The 15,029-nt window shown below is 39.8% G+C and overlaps 1 protein-coding gene across 4 annotated transcripts; it reads right to left on the bottom strand.

Moving 5' to 3' along the window:
- Window positions 1–1,029: 1,029 nt before the first annotated feature.
- LOC142553781 (meiosis-specific protein ASY3) lies at window positions 1,030–14,785 on the bottom strand. Of its 4 annotated transcripts, none has more exons than XM_075664279.1 (11): window positions 14,538–14,785; window positions 14,192–14,241; window positions 12,361–13,854; window positions 12,110–12,248; window positions 6,253–6,387; window positions 6,071–6,134; window positions 5,829–5,978; window positions 5,696–5,754; window positions 2,922–3,056; window positions 2,108–2,199; window positions 1,030–1,416 (listed from the first exon to the last, which is right to left on the bottom strand). In XM_075664279.1, exons 3-11 carry the CDS (start codon window positions 13,846–13,848, stop codon window positions 1,336–1,338), a joined length of 2,343 nt encoding a protein of 780 aa, XP_075520394.1. In that variant the 5' UTR covers window positions 13,849–13,854; window positions 14,192–14,241; window positions 14,538–14,785; the 3' UTR covers window positions 1,030–1,335. The 4 variants fall into 4 exon arrangements, with proteins under 4 accessions (XP_075520394.1, XP_075520396.1, XP_075520395.1 ...); XM_075664281.1 differs by having other exon boundaries at window positions 14,192–14,273; XM_075664280.1 differs by having other exon boundaries at window positions 14,192–14,284.
- Between the last annotated feature and the right edge of the window lie 244 nt (window positions 14,786–15,029).

Genomic DNA, 15,029 nt, shown 5'->3' on the forward strand with positions numbered 1-15,029 from the left:
AGACATCTCCACGCTCTTATCAATGAAACATGACGTTTACATCATAGATGTTAGTCTCAAGTTCAAGCGACATTTATCCTTATTTTAGGCGGCTGAATCGACTATGAATGTTTTTAGAATATATGATACATTTTCTAATGAGTTTATGATCTTACGTTGCGAGAGAGACTTCATGGTAAATATTGTATATTCAATGACTTTATCTATGCAGTTTGCATGTGTATATAAATAAAGTAAATGTCATAATTGGATAAAACCGTAAAATACTATTAAAATAAAGATTATTTTTACATAAAAATCAATAAAATTCAAGTCAAAAGCTGGCTCGCTGGACACCTACTTTAACATCTTTGTGCTTTGCACACCAAATTTGAATTTTCTTAAACTCATTCCACCTCTGAGTTACCAAATTTTTTTTATCTTTTACACCTTCTCTCAATTTTTTCAAAGAGGACGTAATATGTCAAGAACATGACATATTTGAGTGAGATGTATAGATTTGAAATTACCAAGGACAGTGTACAAAGGCACCATAAAAGTTGCAATATCCTATAATATTTATTTTTTATAAAAAAAAATAGAGATTCTTTTTAAACATTTAAAAAGAGATTGAATAATTGATACATAAGATGCATTAAAATTAAAATTTTCCGCATCAAGATAGTCATATTGCTTTACGACATAAACGTCATTAATAACATCGAAGGCATAACTTGCTTGTTAAGATCGGGTTTGGCCCGAACCTCACTATTTGACCCAGTTAGTAGCATACCCTGTAATGTTTAGAGCACGAGTTTGGACTGACGTTTTAGATTAGGTTCTATAAATATTTCAATAAACATAAAAAAAAAAAAAAAACAAAACTCGATCCAGTTTGTGTTTCGTTCCCTCAATTCTCGAGACTCGAAATGCTAAAATAGAATTAGAACATATAGTAAAGTTGTATCAAATGATACTTATTTATTCTCATTTGTAAGGTCATAAAAAAATCATGACTCCACATGTAAAATTAAATATAAATTGTTGGATACTCATTTCGGAAAAACAACCCCTCAAATTCCGAAACATTTATCCACAAATCCAATAAACTTTTTAGGAATATAAAATATAGTTTTTAATTGTAAAACAATGATATTTTTTTATGGGAACAATAATAATGTTTCGAAACTTCATCTAATATGGTGAAAAGGAGTTAAAGTAGATGTTGTTTAATCATACGGGGCCATCCTCCTCCACCATAAGATAACAACTTTTAGCAAATTTAGCTCTCTAATCATGATCGATAAGCTTTTGGTATCCGGATTCCGGACCGTGCAAGGAAAATCTTCTCTTCAGCTACAAAATTTCTGCAAAAGCCCCATGTTTTATACACTCGGCTACCGCTAGTTTCAATTGAAGCAGCTTCTCCCTAGCCAACTGCAAAATAAAAACCATTTCAAGTATTGCACCTCAAATTCCAAGTTATTCGAAGAAAAAATGGGAATATTCGGGATGATCTAATAACATGGTCAGCAAGTATTGAAGCATAGTATCTTAGAGTGCATCAAAAACATAGGGCCAAGCACAAGAAGCTAAGTCCGACCGAACATAAAATCTTGTTCTTGAAAATTAATATACAATATTTGGTTATCAATTAGCAACAATAATACAAGAAACGGTCCCAGATAGACATTCTTTCCCCTTTACTTCTGTGGAGTGGTGAACAGAGATTAAAAGTCAAAAGATTATGAGGTTCACATAGTTCTAGTTTGGTTTTTGGCAGATGCAAATGAACAGAGAACCAAAACCACTTCTCTAAAGTTGTTTGGATGCAGGGATTCAAAATCCATCCCCTCCCCAGTGTAAGTCATTATATTAACAATTGTATTGAATTTCAAGCTTTCATGATATTCGTGCCATTTGATATTTATGGTTCAAATCCTTTCTTTAAATCAAATCCCTCCAACCAAATCAAATCCCTCCAAATGCACTAATGAATTCATTCTCATTACTTTTTAATTGGCCTTTCGTTTGAGATGTGAAGTTTCATTAATGTCCACTGTAATATTCTGGACGCAAAAGACATAAAATTTTGTAAACCTTATTATTAACAATTAAATAAACTCACTTCCTGAGCTGCCAAGATTTTTCTTTCGGCATCATCGAGCTGAACATTAACTGCTTCCTCAGCTTGGGAGAGAAACTTCTTGTTTGATGCTTCTACAGATTATACCAAAAATATATCAATCATAATCACTATATAAGCATTTATTCCAAAATAACTGGGGTCAGTCACCACACAAGAATCACTGAATAAAATTTGTCAAAGGAGCAAAGCAGCTGTTAAATGATAAAAAGATCATTGTGTAGAAGCTAAAGCTGGTAGCTATAGAAGCATCTCATGTTACGTCCTAAACAAAATTAGTTGAGTGCAATCACTTTTCTTAATCTCTTACTTACACCAAGGGTAATGCAGCAAATGCAAATTTATTTATACACCTTAGAGTCTTTGATATGTTCCTTTAATGAAGGCACAGAGAGAACAGAGTTGATAGAACTGAAAATTTAAGAGCATACGGTCAAGGTCATATATATCAACCATAAACTCAGAGAGATCAAGTATACGTCAATGTTGTAACCTAGTAGCTAAAGAAGCAAAGTGTTGCGACGTCACAGTATAATAAATGCATTTAACATGCTTCATCTTTCCGTTGTTAAATCATGCCCTTCATTGTATAAGAAATGATTGGGTTGATTGGCAACACATGAAGATCAATATAAAACTAATGGACCATTTGTTTCTGTTAGGTGCTGTGACTCTGAAAATATGAGTACCAATCAAGCATCTACACGTCGCCAACTGAAAAATGAACTACAAATTTATGGAAAATGTGTGTGACTAATAATTTTTAAAAATGATTATTAAGATTTAGAATTCATACCGTGTCTTTTCACATTTCTTTCAAGTTCAGTCCCGAGCTCTTCCAGATCTTCAATTAAGTGGTCATAATCTTGAAGGTGCTGATCAACCTCTAATTTAAATCTTTTATGTATGCCAACCAACTGCTCATGTTGCTCTGCAAGCACATATGAAACTCAACTCAGCATCAAAACTAGACAGCATAAAAAATACCCACCTATTTCTAAATGCCGATCAATGACCTCTAGTCATTAAGATGCCAAATAGATGCTGCATGAACCAATATTACATCGAATATAATAACGGCCTCCTGATGCCTTCAAAAGTTCTTGTACATATTAGCGGATCGACTGCAGACTGAAAATGCATTTTTAATGTTCAAAAAACATATTAGCCAGGAGGAAGCCAATACTAGGAGAGGGCAGGAAGGTTAAGCGGCCTCATTAACTAAGAGGAAATCCACAATTGTTTATTGAGTAAATCATGTTCCACTAAAACTAGATCTGACAGAGATCTGCACAATTGCAGCCTACAAACATTTACGTCACTTAAAATCAGTTATAATATTTTATTACTTGCATATAAAGTTCGTTGTTTTCTACATTATTGTAACGCCCCAAATTCGACGACTGTCCTCACTGTACCAAGACGAGTCTTTCCAGCGTGCTTATGTCCTCACTCACATGCACCCTGGGAAACTTCCCAGGAGCTCACCCATCCCAAAATTGCCCCAAGTCAAGCACGCTTAACTTTGGAGTTCTTATGTGATGAGCTACCGAAAAGAAGATGCACCTTCGTGATATGAGTAGTACAAATCAAATCTTTTAAGCCCTCTTCAACTGTACAGTCCATTACATTGAACAGTCTCGGAATCCCTCTCATTCCGGTGTGGGATCGGTTCATACATGTTCCCTCCACCTAGAAGCCTGCCAGGAGCCGCTCATTGTCCGTGCAACCTCATGTCACCGGCGATCACCCCCCGCCCTCTTCGGCCCCGGGCCTTACATGTCCACCCATAGTTGTCAATCGCGCATAGCGCCCCGTAGCGCATCGCGCATAGCGCCCCGTAACGCAAAGGTTGCCCGTGGCTATAGCGCATAGCGAATAGCGTAGCGAGAGTTATTTGAAAGTAAAGCGCCATAAGTATATAAATTTATAATATATAGCATATAGTAACATCAATTCAGAAATCTTAATTTTTAGCATATTATTCCATCAACTTTAATTGTAAAATGCTAAAACCTGAAATTATTTTAAGTTTTTTTTCATTGAAATATCATAGAAGACACAAAAATAAAACAAGAAATGCAGAAAAATATAATTTCCAGCAAAAACCTAAGTGAGTACATGCCAAAAAGCCAAAATTAAAAAAAAAAAGACAGAAAGAATAAGCATGTAGCTTCGTTTTGCAATAGCGCCGCTATTTTAGCTATCGCGATTGTCGCTATAGTGCCAATAGCGAGGATAGCGAGCGCTATTGCAAAGTCCATGGCGCGTAGCGTCCGTAGCGATGTGGTGTCTCTTCGCTACGCTATTCGCTATAGCGAGGGCTACGAGGGCTATTGACAACTATGTGCCCACCAGCTTCCGTTTGGTTCGTCCCCGAACCACACCGTACTAAGAGAGATCGGCTCTGACACCAACTGTAACGCCTCAGATTCGACGATTGTCCTCAATGTACCATGACGAGTCTTTCCAGCGTGCTTATGTCCTCACTCACACGCACCCTGGGAAACTTCCCAGGAGCTCACCCATCCCAAAATTGCCCCAAGTAGCACGCTTAACTTTGGAGTTCTTATGTGATGAGCTACCGAAAAGAAGATGCACCTTCGTGATATGAGTAGTACAAATCAAATCTTTTAAGCCCTCTTCAACTGTACAGTCCATTACATTGAACAGTCTCGGAATCTCTCTCATTCCGGTGTGGGATCGGTTCATTCATGTTCCCTCCACCTAGAAGCCTGCCAGGAGCCGCTCATTGTCCGTGCAACCTCATGGCACCGGCGATCACCCCCCGCCCTCTTCGGCCCCGGGCCTTACAATTATACAGATAAACACTCATGCAGAGCTGATAGAATCTCTTCGAAGTTATGTAGGTGAAAACAGAGGATGTAAAATATGATCCACCATATTAGCTAACAATTTTGTTATGCTAACAAAGATAAATCTTTAATATGCTTTGATTGTGACTTAGATAAAAAAATTATATGATATTAATTAACCAGATATTTTCTCAATCACACAAAGTTGTAGATTACATCATAAAGTAAATATGATTAATAATAGTTACAGCCCCTTGGATATCTGTTCGTGGATGTAGGCAGGAGAATCATGCAAATATTTTATTATGTCACTCTTTCTTCGGAATCGTAATTCTGTTTCAAAATAAACATGTTCATATAATACTTTTTTCAGAAAAAGGCAATGCATATCATTTAATCATCAGTAACTTTAGTTGAAACACAAACGCTATGAAACTTCTTCTCTCATTGTTTTTAGAGTTAAAGAGTAAAAAAGAAGAAAACAAAGGGTAGAAATAGTAAATCCTATGGATTTGACTTGAGTTATCGGGGTAACTTGTGACCATGTTTGTGAAGCTCGGATTGAAGAGCTAGCTTGCAATCATAGGCAACAGAATTGACTTTGCATAGAAGTGCCTCAAGGATTGAGGCTTTGACTTCCGTGTTCATAGCTGATCATGCATTATGCTAAGCTCATTAAATATCAACATTAGATGGTTTGGTCCAACAAGATTAAAGGGGTAAGTTGTCAAGCTTAGCTTCTAGAAACACATACCTTGAAATTTAGCATCCAGACATCTCCTTTTTAATTTACTATGATTTATCAGCTTTCCCCTGAAATTTACCAGATTAAAGCTCGAGAAGTCAATACATAGAATAAGTAAAACTGTCATTTTCTACACGCTTACACATCTTTTTTCATCTGAGATTCAGCATGATGTAAATGCAAATATATTTCGTCAGCAGCCTCCATCAAAATTTCAGCAGATCTTTTGTCAATCATTGACTTCATTTTGGTTTGAACACGATCTAAAGCCACAATAAGTAGAGCTACAGCCCTGAATTTTGATCAACCAAATTATAAATGTAAGAGGTTGGCAGCATTCCCCATAAACTTTTTTCGATCAAATTCAACAAACGCTACAGATACCTGGCAAATCCGTCCTCATGATCCTGTTCCATGCACATTTGAAACTTGCTAATTTCATCATTTCCTGTTTCCTTGTGCGCAGGTGAAAAGAATATTACGCAATTGACAAGAAAAAAATCAAGAAATAAATAAGCAGACTACTATAGGAAGATAGAGAAGCAATTTGATTAGCATCGGTAGACCTTTGAATGACTCTGAAATAGGACTACATCCAGTCACATCCACACCTTTCTCATTGCACAGCCTTCTGCTTGAGTGTTGCAAAAAATGTCTAGTAATACCAATTTCGGGAGGTAATGTCTCTAATTTCCTGCAACCTGCACATATATGGGATAGTGCAGCCTGATTTACTTAAAAGAAGATTGAATGATTTTGTAGCATCTTATCACCAAGCCAAATTACCTAAGTAAGCACCTGCTGTTATTGAGAATATGTTCTTATTCAAACTGGATACAGCAGAACCCTGTGAACTAATGACATACCCATTTGTGTGCGTGTGTGTGTGAGTGTGATGCTGCCCTCAGAACATACATAAAACCAAACTAAATCAAGGAGAATAATGGTGAACTGTTGAACCATTATGCTAGAGGACACCATGTGTCTTGAGAGCATAATCATTTATTTTAGTTTGGAGGGACTTGTAATATATTTGGTGCCTTCCCTAGAGGGTAAAGCAAATGATTGGAACATCAGTAAGAAACATGCGATAATGTGTTATGGATCCAAACATATTGGGCCCAGTGACTTCTGCATTAGCAAGCCCAATAGCTGAAGAGATAAACAAAGCTAGGCCCAAGATTGTAAATGTTTACGTTAGAAAAGGGAAGGGGAAGACACGTGAGAAAGATGTATAAAAAGAGGGGGGGTTGGCTAGAGGAATCATTCAGTAAATATTGAGTGAGTGAGTCACTAACGGTTGTTAGTGTGAGAGAGAGTTGGTTGTAACAAGATTCTTTTATTTCCATTTCATAATATATTATATTTTGGTTTATAATCGGAGGTTCCTAACAATTGGTCCGACCTGCCGGATTCGAGGGAACAACGGGAAACAATGGCCAGCACACGTTCAGAAGCCAAGATAGAGAGCATGGAAAAGGCGTTGATGGGGGTGCAAGACAACATGTCACAAGTGCAAGGAAGGCTGGATAAGATGGACAAAGCTGTGGAAGGATTGCTAAGTCTGAGAGAAATGATGGAACATATGATCAAGTCACAAGGGGGAGCAACGGGAAGGAGCAATGAAGGGGGAGGACAGCCAGGGGAGGGAAGCGCGGTGCATGGTAAGGATGAGGGTGTAGCGCGCCAGGCGGAAGAACGGGGAGAAGCAACAGAGGAGGTAAGAATGGCACTGAAAAAAATTGAACTACTTGTTTTTGAAGGAGAAGACCCATTGGGATGGCTGGGAAAAATGGAGCAATACTTTGAAGTCCACGAATCTCCACCGGAATGCAGGCTCAAGTTAGCTTACATTTCTATGCAAGGTACTACTGTGCATTGGTTCCGATGGATGAAAGTAAGAATCCCAAACATGAGTTGGGATAGATTTGCTGAAGAACTGATCAAACGCTTCAGTGGGTTTGATGCCAATTCTTTTGAACTCATGGCATCGCTGAATCAAGAACAGCAGTCTGTGGACGCTTATATCGAGCGTTTTGAGATGTTGATTGCGCAGCTGGGCGAGGTCCAGGAGGATCAGGGGCTCGGCTATTTTATGAGTGGGTTGTGGGAGGAGATACGGCGGACGATGATTGTACACGCTCTCCGAACGGTGGATCGTTCAATGATGTTAGCAAGAGGGTTGGAGCGAGAATTGTATGGAACGACGGTGGATCGAGGAAGAAGTAAATTTGGGTTGGGCTTGGGGTGTACGCAGAAGCCGGTAACTAATGTGGGCTGGGCCAATCAGGCTTCAGCGCATGATAGTGACCGGAACAAGAATTACCCACAACCCAATAACCATATGCGGACGTGGAATCCAGGAGAGCAGAGAACACGAAATTCAATTACACCGCAATTGTATAGCGGTGGGCCTCAGAATCACTCAGGAGGAGGTCGTGGAGGGACGACGAGGTTACCAGATCAAAAAATTCGGGATGACAGAGTGGTATCTCATCAAGAATTCTTACACAGGCCTGAGAAGGGACTGTGCTTTAAATGTGGAGACCCCTACCATCCGATGCACAGATGTGCCAATAAAAGCTTGAGAGTGACGATTCTAGCGGAAGAAGAAGGGGATGATGGCGAGTGGGAGCAAGTCGAGTTAGAAGAAAAAAACGAGGAGGCGAGGCGGGAAGTAGAGGCGGCAGGGGAAACCAACGCTGAATACAACACCTTGGAGTTACCGTTGTATTCTGTCAACGGCATAAACCAACCACAAACTTTAAAAATGAGGGCAATGGTGGCTGGAAAGGAGGTAGTAGCGATGGTGGACAGTGGAGCGAGCCACAACTTCGTTTCAAAAAAATTAATAACCGAATTGGGACTCGAAGTTGACAGGAGCGTGTTTTTTGGGGTGTGTCTTGGGGACGGGTGTCGGGTGTCATGTCAGGGGGTGTGCCGGGAGTTGAAGGTGGATATGGGGCAATGCCAAATTCAGATTGAAGGATATTTGTTTGAGTTAGGGGGTATTGACCTTGTTTTGGGAGTTGATTGGCTTCGTACGTTGGGGGATGTACTGTTGAATTGGAATAATATGGAGATACGATTTAGCTGGCTTGAGCAGACTGTTATTTTAAAAGGTGATCCATCCCTTAGCAGATCTATGGTATCTCTCAAGGGGATAGCCAAAGTGAGTGAGGTTGAATTTTATGGAGCAGTATTATTAAAGTGGAATGGAGGAAAGGAGGGTGGGGCAAGAAAAGGAGGAGGTGGGGAAGCAATGAGCAACATGTTGGCCAACTATGAGAAGGTATTCCAAGAACCTTGCGGGTTACCTCCTAATCGGAGCCAAGATCATGTTATAACTATAAAAGAGGGCTGTGGACCGGTAACGGTAAGGCCTTATCGATATGCTCACCGTCAAAAGGATGAAATTGAAAAGATGGTGAGCGAAATGCTCACTTTGGGCGTAATACAAGTCAGCAATAGTCCTTATTCAAGCCCCGTTATACTAGTAAAAAAAAGGGATGGGAGTTGGCGTTTTCGTGTCGATTACCGAGCTTTAAACGACATTACCGTTGCTGACAAGTATCCTATTCCAGTGGTGGAGGAGTTGTTTGATGAGCTACATGGAGCAACCCATTTTACCAAGCTGGACCTCAAATCTGGATACCACCAGATTCGAGTTCGAGCTGCCGACGTCCATAAAACAGCATTCAGGACGCATGAGGGCCACTACGAGTTCCTAGTTATGCCTTTTGGGCTTAAAAACGCACCAGCAACGTTCCAAGCTACCATGAATGAGGTATTCCGCCCTTATTTACGAAAATTTGTATTAGTTTTCTTTGATGATGTTTTGATTTACAGTAAAGGATGGGAAGATCATGTACAACATGTGGAAGTGGTATTGAAATTATTACATCAACATCAACTAGTGTTGAATAAAAAAAAATGCCAGTTTGGGTTAGAACAGGTTGAGTACTTGGGGCATATCATCACCGTCCAGGGGGTAGCAGTGGACCAGAATAAAGTTGAAAGTGTTGTGCATTGGCCACAGCCACAGAACACGAAAAGAATGAGGGCATTTCTGGGGTTAACAGGATATTACTGGAAGTTTATTAAGGACTACGGTAAGATTGCAAGACCACTCACCGAGCAGCTGAAAAAGAATCAATTTGGGTGGGAGGAGAAAGCCCAAGGAGCTTTCGGAAGGCTTAAGCAAGCTATGGTTACTGCCCCAGTGTTGCGAATGCCTGACTTTTCTAAAGAGTTCGTGATAGAATGCGACGCCTCAGGAGTGGGCATAGGGGCAGTGTTGAATCAGGAGGGCCAGCCAATTGCTTTTTACAGCAAGGCGCTGGCAGATCGAGCATTGACTAAATCAACATATGAGAGAGAATTAATGGCATTAGTTTTGGCAGTCCAACATTGGCGTCACTACCTACTGGGACGTAAGTTTGTGGTGATAACTGATCATAAGCCCTTGAAGAATCTTTTGCAACACGAATAACTACGCCAGACCAGCAATATTGGTTGGCTAAGGTGATGGGGTATGAGTTCGAAATAAAGCACCGAGCGGGGGCAGACAATGGGGCAGCAGACGCACTATCTAGAAGGGAGGACATGAGAGGGCTGAGTGCTTTGACAAAAACAGAATGGGTGGGAGTAGAAGAGCTTCAAGAGGCAGTAAAAAAAGACCCCGAGCTTAAAAACATCATAGAAAGAGTGAGGATGGCTCCTGAAAGCAGCAAACACTATTCTTTAATTAATGGGTGTTTGCTCTTTAAAGGCAGATTATTTGTTCCTCCGGCATCATCATGGGTCTCCAAGTTGTTGATTGAATTTCAAGCTACTCCTATTGGGGGGCACTCAGGAGCTTTTCGAATGTATAAAAGAATTGCAAGCAATTTCTTTTGGCCAAAGATGAAGAAGGATATCTACAAATTTGTGCCCGAATGTGGGGTATGTCAAAAGCAGAAGTATGAAGCAAGGACACCAGCAGGGTTGCTGCAACCCTTGCCGATTCCAGAAGCTATATGGGAAGACCTGGCCATGGATTTCATTACGGGGCTGCCGAAATCACAAGGTTATAAAGTGATATTAGTGGTGATTGATAGGTTATCTAAGTACGGACACTTTCTACTCCTTAAAAGACAGTACACTGCCAGTTCTGTAGCAGAAATTTTCACACGCAACGTGGTCAAATTACATGGAGTTCCAAAGACAATTGTCAGTGACAGAGATGCGGTGTTTATGAGTGTATTCTGGTCGGAGTTGTTTCGACTACAAGGAACTCAACTCAAGATGAGCACGGCCTATCACCCGGAGACAGACGGCCAAAGCGAAGCCTCGAATAAATGTGTGGAAACATATCTGCGTTGTTTCTGCTCCGAACAACCCAAGAGTTGGTCACAATGGCTGCACTGGGCCGAGTATTGGTACAACACTTCATACCAAACTGCTGCTGGAATGACTCCCTTTGAGGTGGTGTATGGTAGAAAACCCCTTACTATAACTAAATTTCTACCAGGAGAAACAAAGGTGTCTGCCGTCTCACAAGCCCTGGGGGACAGGGATGAACTCTTGAGACAACTCAAATATAATTTGGAGCGAGCTCAACAGCGAATGACCAAATATGCCAACAAAAGGCGTAGGGAGGTTCAATTTCAAGAAGGCGATGTGGTGTATTTGAAGCTACGACGACACCGCCAAAATTCAGTGTCTACGAGGGTGTTCCAGAAGCTGGCAGCAAGGTACTATGGGCCTTATCAGGTGTTGAAGAAAGTGGGACAAGTGGCTTATCGTTTAAAGCTACCTGAAGGGTCCAAGATACATCCTGTTTTTCATGTGTCATGTTTAAAAAAAGCAGTGGGTAAAGATCCTAATGAAGTCAAATTGCCCAGAGAAGTAGATGCGGATTTATTTATCTCTTTCGAACCTGAAGGGATCTTGGCTGAAAGAAATAAGCGAGTACAAGGGAAGATAGTCCAACAGTTGCTGGTACAGTGGAAAGGAAGACCGAGGGAGGAAGCAACGTGGGAAGACAAGGAAAACTTCTCAACACAGTTCCCTGGATTTCGTCTCGAGGACAAGGCGAATTTTGATGAGGCAAGGCATGTTATGGATCCAAACATATTGGGCCCAGTGACTTCTGAATTAGCAAGCCCAATAGCTGAAGAGATAAACAAAGCTAGGCCCAAGATTGTAAATGTTTACGTTAGAAAAGGGAAGGGGAAGGCACGTGAGAAAGATGTATAAAAAGAGTGGGGGTTGGCTAGAGGAATCATTCAGTAAATATTGAGTGAGTGAGTCACTAACGGTTGTTAGTGTGAGAGAGAGTTGGTTGTAACAAGATTCTGTTATTTCCATTTCATAATATATTATATTTTGGTTTATAATCGGAGGTTCCTAACATAATGTTACAAGAAGTTTTGTTGTAACCTTTAATATGAAAATCATCTTCGGATTTCTCGGAATCTGTAGCAGCCCTAGATGATCCAGATATACTTTGTTCTCCATCCTGTTCCATCACAGAGGTTGGTTTCAGAGGAGGATAATCTTTCATCTCTCCACAGCCATCCTTTATACAGTAAGGAAGAGAAACATGTATAAATAGTTTGATATAAAATAAAAAGATGATCACCATTAAACTATTATCAGGAGCAAAGCATTGAGGATACAGATAATTCCACCTGCACATTTGATTTGTTTTCAGTTGACTTGAAAAAAATCAATATCTTGGATCTTCGGGTGCTTTTCATATTGATTTTTTTCTCGGCATTACTCAGATCATGATCTTTTAGCTGAATCCCGAACGGTGAACATCCAGGACTTTCAACTGTTGACTTTCTCTCAAAAGTGCAGTTCTCAGGATTATGTGTGTGGTCCCTTCTGTTCTTTGACAAAGAATTCATTGTGTCTTCTCGTTGATACTTAAATTTTGGTGTTTCAACAAACCTCAGCGTCCCAACATCACTTGGCGGCTCAGTGGTCACATTATTTGGCGAGACATCAGAATTCCTTATCTTTGTATCACTTTCTATCTCTCCGAGTATATTCCTTTTTCTATCATTGGAACTGTTACCATTTTCAGCTTTATTACCCTGCAACATGGATGTCCAAAGAGATGGTATCGATTTGCTGTTGTCGCGTGACTGCCACCTCTCTTCTGGATTTTCAAAATTCACTCCCTCGGTCTTGTCTATTAGAGAATTACAATGCAAAAAACTAGTATCAACAGTTTCACATGGTCTTCTAGATTGCTCTCCTCTAACTGGGAATGTACCCTTTTCCTGGCAATCTTTTTTATGGCTAGTGGAATTTTTTGTTTCAATTTTGTTATGCTGTTTTTTACTGGAAGCTTTCTTCCTGGTCAAAGAATGAGTCAGTGGTTTTCTGATTATATGTTCAGGCCTTACAGAATCACTTTCAATTGTGTCTGAATGTGGATTTGTCTTTTCATTAGAACTATCCTTTCCATTTCTCTCTAGATTTGGATTCAAATCTTTAGAGCCAATTTTCATAGGCTGGACATTGACGCACTGCTTGTTCGGTGAAGAAACCTTTCCTATAATTTCCCAGAGCTTCATTCTCAAAGTTTCACTACCCCCAGGTTCAGTTCTCCTGTTCTTGTCCTTTTCAAGATCATTTTCTGGCAGAAATCCTGATTTTGGTGAAAGATTCTCAACATTCTCCGCATTGCTTACATTCCTGGCCCCCATAGCACAAGAAGCTTTACCAAATTTATCCGGTCTGTCTTTGTCTGATTCTAAGCCAAATCTCTTACAGGCAAAAAGTTTCACGGGATGATGTACAGATGCTTCCTTCGATCGCTTTGATCGCTTTAGTGTTCTCGTGGCAACTTGGAAACTCTGAGTGATTTTAGCATCGTGAACTGCTGCAGAAGATGATAAATTTATGTTGAATGATTTAGTAGAAAACCAAGGGGATGCATCCTTCTGTAAATCTTTCACAGATTTTTCTACAAAAGGAGTATGCCCTTCACAATCTACTACTAAATTCTCTTTTCTAGAAGCCGCATTTTCTGCTACTTGCTTCGCTTCTTTGCTGCCGCTTTTCGCTTTCATGTCATTGGGAGAATCAACCAGAACCCCAACTGAGATCTTCCTGGATTGACTGCAGCCATGGTAATTGCTGCCAAAACTATGGTACTCACTCATTTGTTCCTACAATATTTTAATATTTTGAAACCCAATCAGGTATACCATTTTCATGAACTACGCAAAAAACAGACATTGGTGACAAGGCTAAAGATGATGCATTGCAAGTTTGTAAATCATGATATTCTGGAAAAGCCTACCAAATATATCTGTAACTGAATTCAATTTTTTTAAGAGCTAATATAAACTCTCTCCTCTGAACCAACAAAATAGAGTTGCCTACTTATGGCAGATTACTCAAAGTACTACAAGTCTAAAACTTAAACACCAGCAGCATAAAATATGAATGATAAGAGAAGAAAATGTTATATGTGCTGGATAAGTAGTAAGAGCTACTACATACCTCTCGCAAATTAGGCAGTCTGTCACTTTGCTTTTTGACACTTAGCAAAACTAGCAGGATCCAAAGAAAAATATACCAGAATCTGAAAACCAGCTGCGAAATATCTCATAATAAGTCGGAGTAACATAAATATGATCCTAAACAAGTCATGTTCAACAGCTGAAACCTTAGGAAAGATAAACTCGGTGCCTCTTGCATATTACAGGTACCAGAGGGCTTTGAAAATTTCACACAATTCATTGCCAATACTTGAATTTCAGGACGGCAATACGAAAATATAATGAATGAAAAAGTGATATACGCTCATCCATCGCAGATTAGAGACGTCGATAAATTTGCAACTTACAATCACGAGATGAGAAGCGCCGTGTAAATCTGCTTCACATTCCACTATTCTGATGCAGGACGTCGGAGTACACTTCCGAACATGTTTAAAATTCGCGTCTGGGTCTGAATTTGGGGATTTGAGCGGGAACAGAAGAAGCTGAATTCGTGATGCTTATATAGACCTATACGGATCTGGCGGGAGGAACGCATGAGCATGACTCGTGTAAATTTCTCTTTTTTTCTAAACTTAATCACAACGGTCCGGGAAATCTATAATTAACGGTTGATTCCACTCTCCAAGGATAGAATCAAGGCCCCAAATTTAGCCACACATATATGGGGTCCACTAATTTTTTTAAAATCAAAATGTGTGAATCTTGTTCATCCAAATTATGTGAGAACAGTGCCCCCACATATAGCATCCACCTTACCTTCGTCTCCTTTAGTTCATAGCACAAAGTCAAAATTTTGTAAAAGTTCTTTTTTTAATTATCTAGTAATATAAATCACT

Source organism: Primulina tabacum, chromosome 8, assembly GCF_025594145.1.
Source record: "Primulina tabacum isolate GXHZ01 chromosome 8, ASM2559414v2, whole genome shotgun sequence".
NCBI lineage: Eukaryota > Viridiplantae > Streptophyta > Magnoliopsida > Lamiales > Gesneriaceae > Primulina > Primulina tabacum.